The following is an 18,704-nucleotide window of genomic DNA, read 5'->3' as shown; positions in this document are numbered from 1 at the left end:
CGCCAGCGCCCCGGGTCGTGCGGCCCGGCCGGGAGGAGCGGCTCTTCCCGCAGGTGCGGGACCACTTCAGCTTCGAGACCTGCGGCAACGAGACCTTCCCGCAGCGGTACCTGGTGTCGGGTAGGTCCCGTGGGTGCTGTGGCTTCGGGCTGGATTCCTTTCTGCTTAACCTTTAACTGCCTCTGTCCCGAGGCGGAGCAGGAGCTAGAGAGTAGCACTGGGCATCCAAGAATCAGTGTGAGCAAAGGGCCAACCCTATACGAGCCAAACATTCCCCCGCATTGTCTATATCCTCCTCTCCTTTTCGTCCACTTTTTACAAAAACACGTACTGATAGGACAAGGGGGGCTGGCTTTAAATTGAAAGAGAGTAGGCTTAGATTGCATGTTAAGAAGGAATTCTTCCCTGTGAGGCCCTGGCACAGGTTACACAGAGGAGCTGTGGCTGCCCCATCCCTGGAGGTGTCCAAGGCCAGATTGGACAGGGTTTGGAGCAGCCTGGTCTAGTGGAAGGTATCCCTGCTCATGGTGGAGGGGTGGGGGACAGGGTGGGCTTTAAGGCCCTTTCCAGCACAAACCAGTCTGGGATTCACTGCTTGCCTTCTGTTTGTTCTGGCTGTGTGGTGCGGGGGGGATTGTGGGGACTGGACTCTCTGGAGCAAGAGTAGATTAGAAGCAGGAGCTGCATTAGGTTTGCACCGGAGCTGGCTCTGTGTGTATGTGTCTCCAGCTGACCCCAGCATCTCTTACAAGTGCAACTCAGCGCTCTGAATTTGTCAGGCAAAACAAATGGTGACTGAAATGTTGCGCTCTGTACCGCTGAGTTTTAGGCTTGAGGGTAACTCCTCTTGGGTCAGTGGTTTGTGTTATTTAAAATCGTGCAACTGTAGATAGCTTAATCCATGCCAAAGAATGAGCAGTGCCAGCAAGGAGCCAGCTGTGTCTTCCTTCTGTGTCACTGACAATAAAAGAGAAAAGGCTTTTCTAAGCAGCACGTGACCAAAAACACAGCAATTTCCATAACCAGTGTCACATGTTTTTCAACCCTGCCTATACAGAGGAATTGGGGAGCAATCTGCAGGGAGAGAGCAAAGGTGGACTTGGGAATAGCAACAGACCTGAGCACTGCCCAGCTTGGTGCCCACCTGCTGCTGCCTCCCAGCTGCACTGGGGTCTTCAGATGCTGCAGCTCACCGTTATGTCACCCGTTGCTCTGCAGCTTGTTCAGCACCTGTGCTAAGTCGTGTGTTTCACCAGGCACAAATTCATGAATCAGTTCAACCCAAAGATATGGACGCACCAGTGTATTTTGAGAGTATATCCAAGCCTGAGATTTTGCTAATTAAGTGGCCCTTTTTGAGCAGAATGTTGGGATTACATGGTTTAAAGCATTGTGCAACTTTTATTTGTTTTCTTTTAAAGTGTTACATTTTATCTGCGAGTCCTGGGCATAGCTGAAATATATTTGTGAAGAGCGAAATATTAACATTGCAGTTCTGCTGATTTATAGAATTTCTTACTCAAAATTCCTGTAATTCCATTTCCCTCTACTGTTTTTTGTGCAATATGAGACTTTTCAGATTATCAGCAAGAAAATGAAGACTAATTTCACAACAGGGAATCTGACACTCTTTGAGTCTAGCTGGCAATTCACCAGGATTTCAATCTAAAACCAGATACCTTTCTGAGGAGCCCATCTGGTTTGGTTTTGGCTCCTGTGATGGTTGTTTACTCCAGGAGCCGTGAAGCATATCAGGAGAAGAGCCAGAGGAAAGAGAACACTGAGCACTCCAGTTACCTACCCAATACCCAAAGCAAATGCACTCTAGAGAGTCAGACAGCCTCTTTCTTAATGAAGAGGAGCAGTTTCACTCATAAACCATTTCAAATCCCATTCCAAGCCAAATCTGGCTTTGGCAATTCTGTGCTGAGAATGCCAAGAATTAAATTTGGGCCTCTCCGCTCATGAAAGCGGCCTCATGTGACAGCAACATCCATGGGACAACTGCTGTGGAGGGTCCTTTGGATGATGTGTTGAAATCAACACTTAACTGACAGTCTGAGGTTTGTCATTGAAGAAAACTATTTATTACCCCTCTTAATTCCCGTGCAATTTATGACTAAACTAAAATCAAATGTTTGTTGTTAGCAAGTATTAGAGCAACTGTTTGTTAGATAAGCTAGTGTTGACATCATGGCTCAGCTTGTCCTGCCAGACTCCATTTGCCTTCAGTTATAAACTGATCTGGGGATGAAGCACATCATCTTCATATATCATCATCATATATATATATATATATATTCATATATTCAGGTATATTTACTGTGAAACCAATGTTTTATATAAATATGACATACCATGTGAGATATGTATGTGTGTGTGTGTGTTACATATATAACATGTATCAGCATATCCTGGGCTCCTCCCCACAGTGTGGGCAGCGGGTGTGCGGGGGGATTCTGTTCCTCTGCTCAGGCGAGACCCCAGCTGTAGAGCTGCCTCCAGGCCCAGGGACCTCAACACGAGGGTGTGGGGCTGCTGGAGTGAGTCCAGAGGAAGCCACAGAGATGATCTGAGGGCTGGTATAGCAGGGCATCTCACCCTCTCCTAAGAACTTATCTGTTGTTTGTTAGCCAGTCAGGTAACTCAAACAGGGCAAGCTGTGTTGTGAGTTTTTTTGGGCCACAGGGTTAACACTGGTCTGGTATTTCCCAACTGCCAATAAATACCTTACTGTTGAAGTGAGATCTGACAGGATAAGCTGGTTTTTGACTGACTGACAGCCGTTCACTTTACAACTACAAAAGCCACCCTGAACTTTCACAAAGCAGAAATCTGCTATAGATTTTTCTGGAAATGCGTGGAGTCTCTCCTGTGAGCAGGGACGTCTGCTTCACGGTTGCTCTGCAGGGGTTAAGTGAAGGAATCTGTGTATGTTATCATCATTTCGGTGGTAAATTACATTTGACTCCTAATCAGTACTATGTCTTTTGCCATCTTTAATATAGGTACCTTGATATAGTGCACTGTTTTATGTTATGCTGTTATCTACTAGTAGTTCTTTAGTTTTATACTGTGTAGTGAGTAATTCTAATTAAAATCTTTTGTCTGTTATCTCTTGTCTGTTTAATAAATAATTCGTTTTTATAAGTAGATCTGGTTTGCTGTCATTAGAACTGTGAAACAGGGTGATTCCTTAAATTTAAAATGTTGCCAAAATTTGAGGCTAAGGCAGGACTTATCTGAAGCTTCCCCTTGTCCCGTGACAGCTGGAGCTCCTCTGCTCTGGAGACAGTCTGGGCGAGTGGTTGTGGTCAGCCTGGAGAAGAGAAGGCTTTGGACAGACCTTCTTGTGGCCTTTCAGTACTTAAAGAAGGCTTGTGAAAAAGAGGAAGAGTGGCTTTTTACCAAAGCCAGTAGTGATAGGACAAGGGGCAATGGTTTGAAGTTGACACATGGTGAATTTGGATTGGACATAAAGAAAAAATTCTTCCCTGTGAGGGTGGGGAGGCCCTGGCACAGGTTGCCCAGAGAAGCTGTGGCTGCCTCATCCCTGGAAGTGTTCAAGGCCAGATAGGACAGGGCTTGGAGCAACCTGGTCTAGTGGGAGGTGTCTGTGCCCATAGCAGGGGCCTTGAACTCGATGGTCTTTGGAGATCCTTCCCAACTCAGACCATCCTATGATATGCAATTTACAACTTTATGCGTCACAGCAGGAGCATCAGAAAGATGCAGGCAATTCCGTAATGTCAGTTTTGCGTGAAAATTGAGCTGTGCAAGTGTTTTGGAGTGAGTTGGGCTAAAACGGGTATATAAATGGGAAAATCACTCTTTTGGGGGGAAGCTGTCTGCAAATGACTTGCAAAACTTGAAATTTTATGTATTTTTCAGGCAGAAGTGAAATTTTCAGGCCATGTACTAATCTTGCAAAAAAGTGGAAGCTGTTATTTATTGCCATCCAAATGAGAGATTTCTGGAGCCTAGCCTTTCTAACACCTTTGTGTCCCAGCTCAGGTAGCAGGAATCATCCTATTCACAGAGTTCTTCCTTGTTAAGCTCCTGCCCAAACTCACCAAAAATGGACTAATTTTGTGCACATGTTTTTTGTTGTGTTTTTGGGAGTTTTATGTGTTTTCTGTGGGTTTGGGTTTTTGTTGTGGTTTTGTTTTTTTGTTTGTTGTTTTTTTTTTTTTTTTTTAATTTGCTTCTTTCAATTGCCTCAGCAAAGTTCTGGAAGAAAGGATTTGGACCCATCTTTTTCTATACCGGCAATGAAGGTGACATCTGGACTTTTGCTCAGAACTCTGACTTCATATTTGAATTAGCAGAGGAACAGCAAGCACTTGTCATTTTTGCTGAGCATGTGAGTATTTTAGTCATTATGCATCCTTTAGAGTCCTGTTCTGTTCAGCATTACTAAATTCAGCTTTCTGCAGGTCTGGAATACTGGTACCATTTCTTGCCATGAAGCTGAGTCAGACCTGCTGTAAGCTTTCTCCCCATGACAACAGATCTTCTTTCCTTAATCATGGCTTTTGAATACTTTTTTACTATGCTTCCCAGCACTCCAGAATACAGACCGCTGTTTCAGTACAGCCTATGCCACAAATGATTTGGTTTTGTAAGTAGTTTCTACAGGCCTTGAACTCCATGTTGGAGTAGAGAGGTACTTTGTTTGGATAATATTTAATCTCTCTAACCTGCAAAGTCCCAAGCCAACCTTTCCCACACTACTCTATTAAATCATCTTAGGCGTGAAGAGATTGTCCTGTTCCCTTTTGTAGTTGGGGGACTTCAGGAGAGGTACACGTGCTGAGAACACACTTGGCACCCACTGAAGCAGCTTGTTAAGTACAGGCCATCCACTCCAGGATCTGTCCTGAAGGTGTCTGTGTATCAGGTGCTGGAGACAAGGCAGTTCCTCAGTTATGGACAAGTTAGAGGATGCCTCATGCTCCATTACCTCTTCCTATTAGTGCACACTTAGCCCAGCTCTATGGTGAAAGCAGAGAAGACCCACACCAGCGTTGCCACAGTGTACCTCTTTCATTTCAGAGGTACTATGGGAAGTCTCTTCCCTTTGGACTTGAGTCAACGCAGCTGAAGAAGACTGCTCTGCTCACTGTGGAACAAGCCCTTGCTGACTATGCCGTGCTCATTACTGAGCTTAAGCAGCAGCTTGGTGCTGCAGACTGCCCTGTCATCGCTTTCGGAGGCAGGTAAGGGTTGTGTGGGCTCCTTCCCTTCTCTGCATCCTTTCCCAGCCAAAGTTATGCTGCCGTAAATCTCTTAGGCTCTCAAGGAAGTTCTCAAGGCAGAGCTTTAAGCTATCCTATTGAGAGCAGATGTGTCTGTGCCTCAGCTCCCATGAGCTCATCACCAGGTCCCACTCTGCTTTCCCGTCAGGAATTAGTCTCCATTTGTGGTTGCTTTGGAGAAGCACCCCTGACTGGTTGTTTCTAAGCTTCTTCAATGTATGAATCATCCAGTACTGCAGAAAAAAAAAATCAGTTTGGAAAGGGTAAAGGGAAAATACCAGGCTTGCCAGTGATGAGAAATGGGATGGTGTGCCAAAACTTGAGGAAACAAGCACTAATGGGGTCCCTCAATCTGCTTCAGGAGGTGTTGGCTACAATGAACCTCATCTGAAATGTTTCTACACTAATGCGTGCAGCATGAGGAACAAACAAGAGGAGCTCAAAGCTTTGGCCTAGGCCCAAAGATTTGGCACCACTAGCAAAAGTGAAATCTGGTAGCATAAGTCCTGTGACTAGAGTGCCCTGTTGGATGCTTACAGGCTCTTCAGGAGGGATGGGCAGCACAGAAGAGACGAGGAGATGGCGTTGTATGTAATGGAAGGAATAGAATGTCTGGAGGTCACGGTTGGCAATGGCACAGTTGAAAGCCTCTGGGTAAGAATCAAGGGACAGATAAATAATGCAGGTGTCACTGTGGGTGTCTCCTTTGGATCTCCCAGACAGGACGATGATGCCAACAAATTATTCTTTGAGGAACTAAGGATGCTTTCAAGTCAACTTTCTTTGTCCTTATGGGGGACTTCAGCTTGCCAGAAATCAACTGGGAGGATCACACAGGTGGTACAATCTAGGCCAGAAGATTCCCTGAAAAACCCAGATGACAACTTTATGGCACAGTTCTTAAAGGAGCAGAATCAGAAAGATACCCTTCTTGATCTACTGCTTGTCAACAGAGAGGATTTTGTGAGCAAAGTGGAGATTGGTGGCTGTTTTGGCCACTGCAGCCATGAAGCCATCGAGTTTAAAATCTCTGTTGACAGGAGGAAAAGTGCCAGCAAAACCTCAGCTCTGGCCATGAGGAGAGCAGACTTCAGGCTGCTCAGGGAATTATTGAGTAAAGTCCCTAGGGGAAATGTTTTTGTAGGTGATGGGGTCCATCAGTGTTGGTCACTTTTTAAATATCACCTGTTAAGGGCACAGGAGTAGCAATTCCCTAATGTTGAAAGTCAGGCAGGTGAGGCAGAAGGCCAGCTTGGCTGAACAGGGGTCTTCTCTTGGAAATAAGGTGGAAAAGGAGGTTGTATGCCCAGTGGAAGCAAGGTCAGGTGACATGAGAAGAATACAGAGATACTGCTCCCCACTATAGGGAGAAAATTCATGTGGTTAAAGCTTAATTGGAGTTGAAGCTGCCAGAACTGTGGGGAATGATAAAAAGAGTTTTTTAAATACATTAATGGCGAAAGGCAATGTAGAAATAACATTGGCCTGTTCTAGAATGAGGATGGTCACCTCACAAATGGGGACAGAAACAAGGCAGAGGTGTTTATTGCATTCTTTGCCTCTGTCTTCACCATGGGTGACAGACCAAAGGGCTCCCAGTGCCCTAAGCTGGAGGACCACGAATGCAGGAAAAATCAACTCCCAGTTGACCCTGAATATGTGCAGGATCTGCTGCTCCATCTGTATCCCTGCAAATCTGTGGGGCCTGTTGGGATTCATCCAAGAATCCTCAAAGAGCTGCTGATGTCATTGCAAAACCTCTCTTGATGATTTTTGAGCAGTCTTGGGAATCCAGAGAGGTCCCAGCTGACTGCAAGCTGGCGAACATTGTCCCAGTTTTCAAGAAGGGCAAGAAGGAGGACCCTGGAAACTACAGGCCTGTCAGTCTCACTTCAGTGCTGGTAAAATCTGGGAAAATCATGGCAAATATTATTCTGGGAGGTATTGAAAAACCACCTGGAGGCCAATGCAGTCATTGGTCACAGGCGGGTTTAGGATGGGAAAGTCCTGCATGTTGAACCTGTTTTCTTTCTGTGATGGGGTAACCCACGTGGTTGATCTAGGAAAGCCAGTAAATGTCATTATTTTGGATTTCAGCAAACCTTTTGATGCTATTGCTCCCAAAGACTTTTCTGGGCAAAATGTCCAGCATACAGCTGGAAAACTGTGCTGCATGATGGGTGAGCAACTGACTCACTGGTCGGCACAGAGTTATAGTGTCTGGGGTAACACCAGGCTGGAGTCCAGTCGCTAGTGGGATTCTGCAGGGCTCCGTCCTCAGCCCTGTGCTCTTCTACATCTTCGTTAATGACCTGGATGCAGGACTTGAAGGAATACTAAATCAGTTTGCCAACAACACTAAATTGGGAAGAGCTGTTGACTCCCTTGAAGGTAGGAAGGCCCTGCAGAGGGACCTCAACAAATCAGAGCGATGAATGGTCACCAACCCTATGAAGTTTCCCAATGGCAGATGCTGAGTTCTTCACCTAGGGCAGGGCAACACTGGCTGTGTGTATGGAGTGGGGAATGAGAGGCTGGAGAGCAGCTGCGGGAGGGGATCTGGGGGTCCAGTGGCAAATTGGATATGAGTCAATAGTGCCCTGGCAGCCAGGGGGGCCAACTGTGTCCCGGGGGGCATCAGGCCCAGCATCGCTGGCTGGGTCAGGGTGTGCTCTGCACTGAGGTGGCCTCACCTTGTTTTCGACACCACAATGTAAAAAAGACATTAGGCTGTTAGTGTCCAAAGCAGGGCCATGAGGATGGGGAAGAGTCTGAAGGGGAGGCCTTACAAGGAGTGACTAAGATCACTTGGTTTGTTCAGCCTGGAGGAGACTGAGGGAAGACCTCGCTGACCTCTTCAATATCCTTTGGAGGGGTAGCACTGATCTCTTCACTCATCACCAGTGACAGGACTCAAGGAAACAGCATGGAGCTGTGTCAAGGGAGGTTTAGATTGGATATCAAGAAAATGTTTTTCACCCAGAGAGTGGTTGAGCACTGGAACAGGCTCCTCAGGGAAGAACAGGCTCCTAAGCCTGTTTGAGTTCAAGAAGTGTTTGGACAACACTCCCAGGCACAGGGTGGGATACTTGGAGTGTCCTACACAGGGCCAGGAGTTGAACTCAGTGATCCTGATGGGTCTCTTTCAGCTCAGTATATTCTATGATGCTATGAAAATGAGAGATTCCTCCTGCAGGATCAGAACTTTTTACATTGTAAACACAGGAAACTGATACTTGGTAAAATATTCTTTCAAGGGGCCACACAGCTTTTTATTAAACACAGCCTCTTTAACAGCATCCATCCATTTTCATTGTAGGCCTTTTCATAATTCTGCTCTGCTGCTCCTTGGTTCCTTGAAGCAGTCCTTTCCCAGAGTGCTCACTGTGCTGCAGCTGGGTGGATGTGATGTCCTTGTTTCTTGATGGATCCCCACTCTTGCAGTAGAGGGGTGCTTCCCTCCAAAAGTCTTCCAGAAGTATAGGGCTTCATTGCAGTGAGCTAAAAAGCATTTGACCTGATAGTTATCGTTAATCCTCCAGCTGGCTGTGGTGTGGTGACCGAACTGTTGATCTCATGGGGGTTTATACTGTGACTATCAGGACAGTAGCTAGTGTAGAGAGGCCCAGAAGCTGCCCTGGGATGGGAAGATGGGAGAGGGATTCAGCAAAACCTCCTAGCTGGCTGCATGTTAGACTGCAGCTCTGTGTGTGTAATTGAGGGCTCAGTCTGCAGCAGCCCTGAACACACTAAACACAAATGAAGAACTGAAATATGGCAGTGCTGGAGAAGCACAGGATTTCGCCTGCAGGTAAAAGGTAGACTTATTCTGGTGCTTATAACTGTGCCAAATTAACCTGAAATTACTTGCAGCAGGTTTCAGGTAATGCCTGTTCCCAAGACCAGGGCTAGAGAAATGCAAATCGCTTTACACGTGGGTGTTGTGAGAACGGTATTTACTGAACCACTTGAGGTGATGGGGAGGGAGCTTGAGTGCTTTTAAGCTTGGAGTTAGACCAGGTTTAACCTGTGTTTTGGGGATGTCATTTGTCACCCCCAATGGCCTCAGAAGAACTCTGCAACCATCAGCAAGTTAATGACTTCTGTCATCTTGGGTCTATCTAGCAACCCTTGATCCATGTGTAGATTGTGGCCCCAGCACTGGAGCTACCAAGGTAGCTTTGACTTTTCTTGCAGCATTTGTTAACTTTTCCCCTTCCCTGTATCTGTGCTGATCAAGTGTCCGTTTCCCGCGCTTCACGTGTCGGAGGAAAATAACTTTAAGGGATGGGACTATGCAACTACATGAATTTATTGTTTAAAATAACAAACTCATCAGTCGAGGCGTGAGATTTTACAACACCTCCGAGTAATGGCAACTAGTCACAAGATTTAGGGTTACATCGTAATTTATAACTTTCTAATCCAATAGATACTTAAAATGACACTTTGTTTTAGATTAATGACCTATCACCTGTGGCACTTCTCACTGCAATGCAGCTATGTCTTGACCAATAACTTCTCATGTCACGTACACACAGTTGTCTCTCTTACACCATCTACATTCTTAACTTAAACTATGTAAAACCACACTATTATATTTTAAAACCCTTCACCAAAACACCCAGTGTACAATTTTACTTATAATGATAGGAACACAAGTTTGTAATCCTTTTGCTTAAAGTCCACAAATCTCTGTCAATTAAGCCAGACCTAGTCTCTTCCAGGGTTGTAAATCAAAGCCCCCTTTAATTGCAGGAGTTTCTACTCCTCTGTCTCCCACAATCAAGTATGCAGCTGTTATTTGGGGTGCCCAGGGAGGATACTCTCCACTTTCCAGGAGTCGAGAGGGCTGCCTGTTCTGCCATGTTGAAGGACATCCTTTGCCAAAAGCCTGGCAAAGTTTTGACTAGTTCTAACTAGTTCTTGTCATTCTGTATGCAAAATGTACAGTGTGTCTTCTCTCTTTGAACAGCGAGCGCTTCACTCAAGCCCTGCTTTGCTTTGCTGTGAAGCTGTGGGGACACCCTCAGGATGGTGCAAAGTTAAATACTGAGGCAGGATTTACATTTGTCTTCAGAAACAAACTGAGCTGCTGTGTTCCCATCAGAGCTGGTGTGAGCATTTGGGGAAAGGCCAGTAAGAGCACAATGCTCATTGGCCATAACTGGATCAACATGAGGATGAGGCACAAAGCATCACAGATATCCATGAGTATCATGCATATCACAGAGTACACGTGAAGACATGAGGCATCACAGATATCCCTGAGCTTCTTGTTACCGTGGGTTAGGGTTTACTGGTGAGCCAGTAAATGTTGGCCTGAACTTCTGAGTTATTACGGTAAAAGTTGTCTGTTAAAGGAAATAACTTGTCTCTCCTTGGCAGCTATGGAGGAATGCTGAGCGCTTACCTGAGGATGAAATACCCGAATGTTGTGGCTGGGGCATTAGCTGCCAGTGCTCCTCTGCTGTCTGTGGCTGGGCTTGGAGACCCCACCCAGTTCTTCAGAGATGTCACAGCAGTAAGTAACATCTCTTTTCAGGAGCAGTATTTTCTTCCTTTAGGAGTGCTGTTTCTTTTTTCTTTTCCAGGTGTTTAAATAGACATCTATCTTAATAGCATCACTGCTAAGCAGGGAGTGCAATTAAATGGGAACCTGCAAGGAAAAGCAGCAGCTGCAGGATGGCTAAGCACTGCCTTAGCTGGGGCAGCTCAGGGTCCAAAGATGCTGCTCCAAGCAGCACAACTCTGTGCCAGTACCTTTAGTACCACTAAGAATTCACTTTCCCATTTCTAGTGGTTTGACCATATTACAGCCTGAAATTTTTCCCTCATGCCTGACTGAACCCCTTTTGGATAATTTATTTTTCAAATCCTCTCCCAAAATGCTGTATTTTGCATTGGCACGAATGATTCACAGGATCTCCTTAGTCCAAGGTGATTGCATTTCAGTGAAGAACTTGGAAATCTTCATAACTAAAAATGTGCAAGGTGTCCCGGGATCACTTAAACTACAGTTTAAATGTGGCTTTTGCAGTTTAAGGCCATGAAAAGTTGGTTTTAGAACTGACTTACATTTATCTTGTAAGGAAAGAAATGCACTACCTGGTTGTACTGAAATCTTGTGACGGTGTCTGTTTTTCCTCTTTTTTGACGTGAATTTCTAGATCTGGGTGACACAGATGGCTTTGTATGAACTACCTTTGTTATCCCTCAGTTGGGGCTGAGGTCTGTGCCCAGTGCAGGAGCCAATGAACACACAGAACTGAGACCTTTCATGCTCTTCTGCCCAGAATTAGTGCTAGGCTATAGGTCATTAAGCTGGCACCTCTCTTTGGGGAGTTTGCAGGCTTTGATACAAGTTACAACAATGAAGTTGCATAGAACTTGTTCACTGGTCGACTTAACCAATGCTTTTCTGCAGATGCTCCAGTCAGTGCCTGGTTCACTATACCAGGGTGGTCTGACATTTGCATGTGAGATGCCTCAGCGGTGATTTTTACCTTGCTACTTAGTCTTGGGTTACCTTTGGGCCACCTTAGCATTCTTCTCCCCTATCCCTCTGGTCTGGAGGTGATTAATCTTTGTTGACATATTCTTGTCATTCATGTGTTACTTTGCTGTTATTCTCCACTTCGAACACCACACCTGTGTATGCAACTTCTGGTCTTTTTGTGCTTATTTATATACATGAACAACTTGTTTCTATGCAGAGACTTACATAACAGATAGCTTTACCAGTAAGTATAAAGGAAAGACTGTTATATGAAAATAAACATATTTGAAACTCCTAAGTGTGTAAAAGAATAATAGACATCTCATCTTAGAGTTATACATTTTAAAACAAAAAATGTAATATCATTTTGTGTGGAAAAATTCACAGCCCCAGAGGCTTATGTCCAGAAAGGAGACAGAGGAGTCCTGTAATTTTATTCAAATAAAGGGGGAGGCCATGGGGCATTTCCCATGGGGTCTTTCAAATTTTGGGGGGATGCAGCCCCCTTTTTATCCTAATTTCCCGGATGCATCACCCTCTTCCTTTCCCCATTGGCTGAGGTACTTGGAAGGTACAGAGTTTCCAAATCACCTACTCTTATGTTCCCCTTTGCTGTGCACCCCTCCTTTTTTTTTTCTTTTATATAGAAAAACACTATTCATAATTCTATTAAGTCTTTATTCTTTTTCTCTAAGTTCAGGAATTTAACACGGCCTTGGCCGAGCAATGGTCCATGTCAAGTAGTAACATTTTCTAGAACTGACAGTTTCTTCTGTTACTTCCCTATCTATAAGTCCCTGGCCCTATCTACAAGCAGATTCACAGTCTGTTTGTACAGACACATTCATCTTACTTCTTTCAATTTAGTCAGCTAACAGGCTCTGCAGTGGGAATTCTTCCTTGGTGGAAGCTAACTTCCTTTCAGCAGCCCTGTCTTGCTTCAGCTGTGAATCATTACACACCCTCAAACTTAGGGCTTTAACCTTTTCATGTGAAAAAACTTTCCAGCTAATTTAAAAATCTGTTTTCTCTGCAGCAGTAAGCCAAGCTCTAGGCTGAGCTCTTAAGCAAGCACTATGTGGTTTCAAAGTACTCCCTTCCACCTCCAGTGTGGAGGTTGCTCTGATTTGCAGTTTATGCATCTGAAATCTGAATTGCTCTTCTTGCTGAGAACACCCGTGAGAGCTATTAACCCCAATGAAGGCACGAACCTTTTATGAGTCACTGTGGAAGCCCTCTCTTCCCTCTGTCCTACCCTGTGACTCAGAGTGCATTGTCTGCACTCTGAGCCTCCAGCTCACGGGGAAGGTGACCCAAGGGCAGAAAATTGATTTTGCATTCATGTAGGACAAGGTTATATATGCCAGCTGCCTGCAGCTGGCAAAACCCCTGGTGTGAGTGCTGCACATACAGCCCCTGCTACTTCCTTGAGGTTACAGTTTCAGCAGCCGCTCAGGCCATCAGCTCAGATCACACATCCGAATTGGGTGTGAGTCAAGAGTAAAGCTGGAAGCCTGGAGGGGAATAGCTTTCCTTGGAATGGCTGCAATTTCTCCTGCCTCTGCTAAGCCAAACAGTTTCCGGTCTGTAAGGGTCTGGGGGTGAGCTTGAAAGGGTCCTTGTGCCAGGCAGTGCCTGGCAGCAGCCCAGCAGTGCCTAGAGGAGAGCTCAGCCATCACAGCAGCCAGAGCAGGCCTACTCCTCTGTCCCAGGCCAAATTATCCCCACACTCCAGTTAGAGCCATCAGTAGGTGGAGATCAATAAGCACATCCAGAAGGATATTTGGAACTCCTAAAGGGATGCCCAGGTAAACCCCACAATGTGGAAAACCCCACAATGATTTCTTTAAACATAATTATCAGACAAAGGCAGAATTAGGGAGAAAAGAAAGGTCCCAAGCCTATTTTTTAATTGAGGCTGGGTCTTTATAAGAAAAAAGCCTAGCTAGTGATTTGTGGTTGCTTACCTTGCTCTAGCAGGGTAAAGGGACCTCAGAAGAGCCCTAATAATTCTTGTTACAAAACACTGGTTGCCAGCCAATCTAAATCTGCCTTACAACTTGAGAGAGTACAAAGAGCTTGAGTTCCTAGAGCCTTCAATCACAGAAGCAACTTGATCCACTATAACCAACCACAGCTCTTCAAACTTAACTTGAAGTGCTTTTTCAGGATCAGTAATGGTTTTCCCAAGAAAAAGGACATGGTCATTTTGCAGGCCACTAGCAGGCTTAAGAAGAAAAGCAGATCTTGGTCTTGTACTCCCAATGCATAACTGACTTCTCCCATGGCTCCTTCTCACAGATAAAGTGCAGTTTCAAGGACTCTGCTCTGTGTTTAAAAACAACAAAACCCTTATGGCCCTTGCAGCCGGGCCCCCTCTCTGAGGCATGCTTCATATTCTCTTGCTGCTTCATGTTCAGCCTGATGTTCCATGAAGGGCAGAGTGGTCTGTCTGACAGCTCATCCCAGCCAGACCTGGTGACACAGCTGCTGCTTGGCCTAAGCTGTGCAGAGCATTGGGTTCTGCAGAGACATACTGACTCTCTGAAGGACAAGGCAGAAGTGCTGGTGTCGCTGCCCCTGGAAATGCAGATGAGGTGCTGACCAGTGGGCCAATAACCCCTGCATCTTCTGGTCCTTCTGGCAGCATTTTCTGTTGCAGCCTCTTCAAGTATCTCCTCTGGGAAACCGTCATCTCCTATCTTTCTGTCCCTTCAGGATTTTCAGAAGTCCAGCCTAGGATGTGTCACAGCTGTCCGTAAAGCCTTCCAGCAGATCAAGGACCTGTGGCTGAGTGGAGGTAAGAACAGAGCCCTGCAGATGGCTCCCAAGGGCAGCCAGCATTCCCAGCCACGGGGGAAAAAAATTGATACAGCTTTACCTCAGCTAGTTGTTCAGATAAATCAGTGCAGGTGCCCACATGGCTTCCTCTTTCTGCTTGCAGAATTTTTTTCTTTTTTATTATTAACAGTTTCAGTTAGCATTAAAATCAGTAATCAACACCAGAATATAAGTAGCTCTGTGGAGCTGTGCACAGTGTTAATGAAACCATTTTTTACTGCACCAAAGTGCAAAACCACTTGCAGGTGAAAACCACCAGTATTTTATGCTAGTAAAGCCACATGTTTAACCAGATACTTGGCCTCAATATCCACACCATTAAGAGCTGTTCTAGTGGGTATGACAGCTGTGTGGCTCAGCTCACTGGACAGATCTGAGAAATACATGGAGGGCAGTCTAGGTCCTGAAGCAATCATCCAAGTCCCTTCCATCTCCAGTCTTGGACAGTTAGGACAGACTGGTGAAGACCTCTGAAATGGCTCCTAAGTAGGCTGGACCAGATGCCATGGGCTGATGCAGCATCTCCTGGAAGCTGTGCGTGGTGTTGGGGCAGATGTGGTGGCTTCTGGGCCTGTCTTGAGCTTTGGTCTGTGATGCTGTGTGTTAGGAGCTGTATGCCTCCCAGCTGCTGCTGCTGCTGCTGGTCCTGGAACTGGCAGAGGAGCCCAGGGATCAAAATGCCATTTTAGCTTTGGGTCACAGCAGGAAGAATGTTACTGTTAACTAGTCAAGCTCTTCCAGCTGTGCCTGGGGCCATGCTTCCTGCAGCTGGGGGTAAGGTGGTCATATTTAAGGCTTAGGCCCTCAAGTGTGTATCCAGAGTCAGGCCGCAGGCCATGGGTTTCCAAAAACAGCCGTGCTCCAGTGGTCAGCTGTAGAGCAGGATGGGGACAGGAACTGTGACTCCAAAATGTGGAGGATGAAAATGAAGGGAGCAGTTTTCCACAGCAGAAAAGCAAACGTGTATGGGTACATCTTGAATGAATGTCTTCAAAGATGAATGTCCTGACCCCAGCTGACTTCTGCATCCCATTGATGTTTGAAGGCATGTCTTGAGAGTCCTTTGTGAGGACTGTTCTCACTTGGCAGTCCTTACTGCAGATGCACCACCCTCCTCCCAAGGAGCTCTTTTTTTTTTCTTTTTTTTTTTCTTTTTTCTTTTTTTTTTTTAGTGGGGAAGGATGGCGTTTGTTTGGGGTTTGGTTTAAGTTTTTTTAGTTGGTATTTTTTCCTCCCTCCCATTTTTTCCAGCTTTTGAATCTCACTGGGTCCTATATGCTGTACCTTGCTCTCCCGCATGAGAGCTTGCCTGGGGAACCTGCCTTGCGGGACACAGCAGCCCTGCCAGGGAAAGGGGCGTGCAGGCGTGAGCAGGAGCGGCCATCGGAGCACTGGTGAGGACAGGCTGTACCAAGGTGCTCTGCTCACTGTTTCAGCTGGGACCAGTTCTGTCCCAACAGCTGCTGATTCCTCCAGGCTCCCCAGGGAGGTATCAGTGGCTCCATGAGGGGCAGAGCATGGGCTGTGGGCCACACAAGGTTGTGACACTGCTCAGGGAGGCTGTGCCTGAACATTGCATTCACATGTGTAAATTTAGATGTAGTGTGTCCTTTCCACTAAAAACTCACATTACAGCATCTTCTTACTCCTGAGTGAAACAAGATGCTGAAGCTTGGTGTTACTTTCCTCTGTTGAAGTTTGTGTCTTTTCCTTTCTTCTGCAGCCTATGATGAGATCAGCAGCAAAATGGCCACATGCAATAAGATCTCTAACAAGGAGGATGTTTACCAGCTCTTTGGGTTTGCTAGAAATGCCTTCACCATGATGGCCATGATGGACTATCCATACAAAACCGACTTCATGGGTCACCTCCCTGCCAATCCAGTGAAGGTGAGGACATTGGTGTGAGTGGGTGCCTGGAGCTTAGGACACTGTGAGGCACACACCATTGGTGATGGTCATGGCAGTAGTGGTGGATGTTGCAGCCTTTCCAGTCTGACAGTAAATCTACACAATTGAAACTTCTCTGTGATGGTGACTACTGTGTTTGAAATGTGCTTCTGTGAGGTTTGGTGGAGTCACTTCTACCGTGCTCGGCTTTTACCTTAGACACAAAGACCTGTGCAAGCTTGTTGACTTCAGCTTATAAACACTAAAAACTTGTAGCTTTGAAAAAAGAAATTTTGTTGTAGCCCATCTCAACGTGCTTTCAGAGATGTGTTTTCCTTGGTGGGTAGGGATGGAGATGTAAAAATCAGGCTCTTTTTTAAGTATTTCCCAGGAAGCTGACATACCTCAGGTATAATGCAGAAAAAAACCTGCTGCTATGGAGACTGGGAAACATGTGAACTTTCAAGAGAATCAGAGATGGCAAAGTGTGGGAAAAGAGCCAAGTTCTCAGGGGTTTACAAAAGCCTCTAAGACACCAGCTGCTTTTGAAAGGTACCAGCTTTGATCCCAGATCACCAGAGGCTGTTGCAATTCTTGGTGTCTCCCAGTGTGTTGTCATTTGCCTCTGGCTTTGTGGCATTTAGAGTTCTAGTCCTACCTGGAGCACACTGTACAAGAGGTCACACAGGCTCTGCTGCATTGGGACTCTGGACATCCTGCCTCTGGTTCCACTGGGCACCCAGTTTCCTTCTAGGGTCTGTTTAATGACCTCTAAAATGGAAGCAATTATTCTGCACATTCCCCCCACTCCCTGGAAAGGGCATTAAAATACTCTGATGATAGGAGGAACTGTTGTGTATCACTGTGGCCCCTCCACAGCTCCCTAACTTGGTGAAGGAACCGTCTGCCATTTTCCTGTCTTCTTGTGTCTATGTATTTTGTTGCTACAGGGGAGAAAACTAAAAACTTCAAGACCTGTTGCATTAAGCCCTTGGAAAGCCACTGAACCATAAAATGTGTAAATGATAATTTTAATCAATCTTCCAGCTTAGCCCTTCCGCAAAGCAACTGGTAACTGTTCTGTCTGCCATTTGCCTGTAATGTGTCTCATCCAGGTCGGCTGTGAACAAATTATGGCCCACAAAGACCCAGTTGAAGGCTTGGCTGCTCTTGTTGGTGAGTTAATATTATTGGTTTGATCTTTTACGTACCACCACGTGTTCTAGCAGCACTTGTCAGCAGAGCTGTCACATTACTGTGTCAGGGGAGCTGGTATTACTCTGATCTCCCTCTGGGACATTTTGCCCCTTGCTGCTTTTGTCTGTCAGGATGTCTCACAGTGGCCCAGAAAAAAAGATTTAAGGACTTCTTACAAGTTTAATGCAATTTAGTACGACTGGGAGCTAGGTTTTTTTTTTGTCCAAATAATGTATGTGCACCAAGTCAGAAATGTACCAATCCTAAATCACTGCTAAAGATGTGTGGCTGGCAGCTAGAAAAGTTGTTAAAACACTTACATCTTGGCAAACACTGTCAGATCTACTGGATGTATTCACATGCTACTTCTTCTGTGAGGCAGAGTAGGAGTCTTGTTTCTTTGAGATGAACGAGCCAAGGGTGGATTTCTTCCTCCCAGTTGCAGGGGAGCACCTCCTGCCTCTCCCTGTCTTCCCAGCTGCATTCACTTGGTGGAGTTTAATCATGCAAGAGGAATGATCCACCAGAACTTTAGGCAGGGGACTGGCTTTTCTCCATACTTGCCCCTCTGTGTCATACAGGAAAACACTGTCTTTTTTCTGCATGCTCTGCAGCAGCCCACCTCCTGCCAGGTAGAGCGTAGTAGCATGGGCTGTGATGCTGAACTGGCAACAGGTGAATGGGGACAGCATTAGTATTGTCCACTGATTGCTTCCAGGACAATAATGCTCTGTCTCCTTAATGTGAATCCATTCCTTCAGCTGCAGAGAACCAGACCGGCACCTACTCATCATACCATGTCTCAAGTGGTATTGCTGTCACTTCAGGTTTGCTTGGTTCATGATAAAGGAAACAAACCAGTGTCCTAACATCTGTTTGAACATTGTAGGGCTCAGGGTGCCAGATTTTTGATCCACATTTAGCAATCAGAGCCTCAAAAGAAACTGAATAAAATACCAGAATGGCATGGCCTGGAAGGAGTTTTCTTCTTGGGAAATCAGAGGAGTAAGCTGAGCAAG

At 45.8% G+C, this 18,704-nt stretch overlaps 1 protein-coding gene across 1 annotated transcript in view; it reads left to right on the top strand.

Moving 5' to 3' along the window:
* Positions 1 to 18,704, top strand: part of DPP7 (dipeptidyl peptidase 7) — a 24,006-nt gene that overhangs the window by 1,389 nt on the left and 3,913 nt on the right. Inside the window, exons 2-8 of the mRNA XM_017726759.1 lie at positions 7 to 120; positions 4,224 to 4,363; positions 5,056 to 5,219; positions 10,647 to 10,782; positions 14,476 to 14,557; positions 16,322 to 16,488; positions 17,604 to 17,664. Coding sequence (XP_017582248.1) covers positions 7 to 120; positions 4,224 to 4,363; positions 5,056 to 5,219; positions 10,647 to 10,782; positions 14,476 to 14,557; positions 16,322 to 16,488; positions 17,604 to 17,664 — 864 coding nt within the window. The remainder of the gene's footprint in view (positions 1 to 6; positions 121 to 4,223; positions 4,364 to 5,055; positions 5,220 to 10,646; positions 10,783 to 14,475; positions 14,558 to 16,321; positions 16,489 to 17,603; positions 17,665 to 18,704) is intronic.

This window comes from Corvus brachyrhynchos, unplaced genomic scaffold (assembly GCF_000691975.1).
Source record: "Corvus brachyrhynchos isolate BGI_N302 unplaced genomic scaffold, ASM69197v1 scaffold802, whole genome shotgun sequence".
In the NCBI taxonomy this organism is placed as follows: Eukaryota; Metazoa; Chordata; class Aves; order Passeriformes; family Corvidae; genus Corvus; species Corvus brachyrhynchos.
This window is presented reverse-complemented; position numbering and strand designations above follow the sequence as displayed.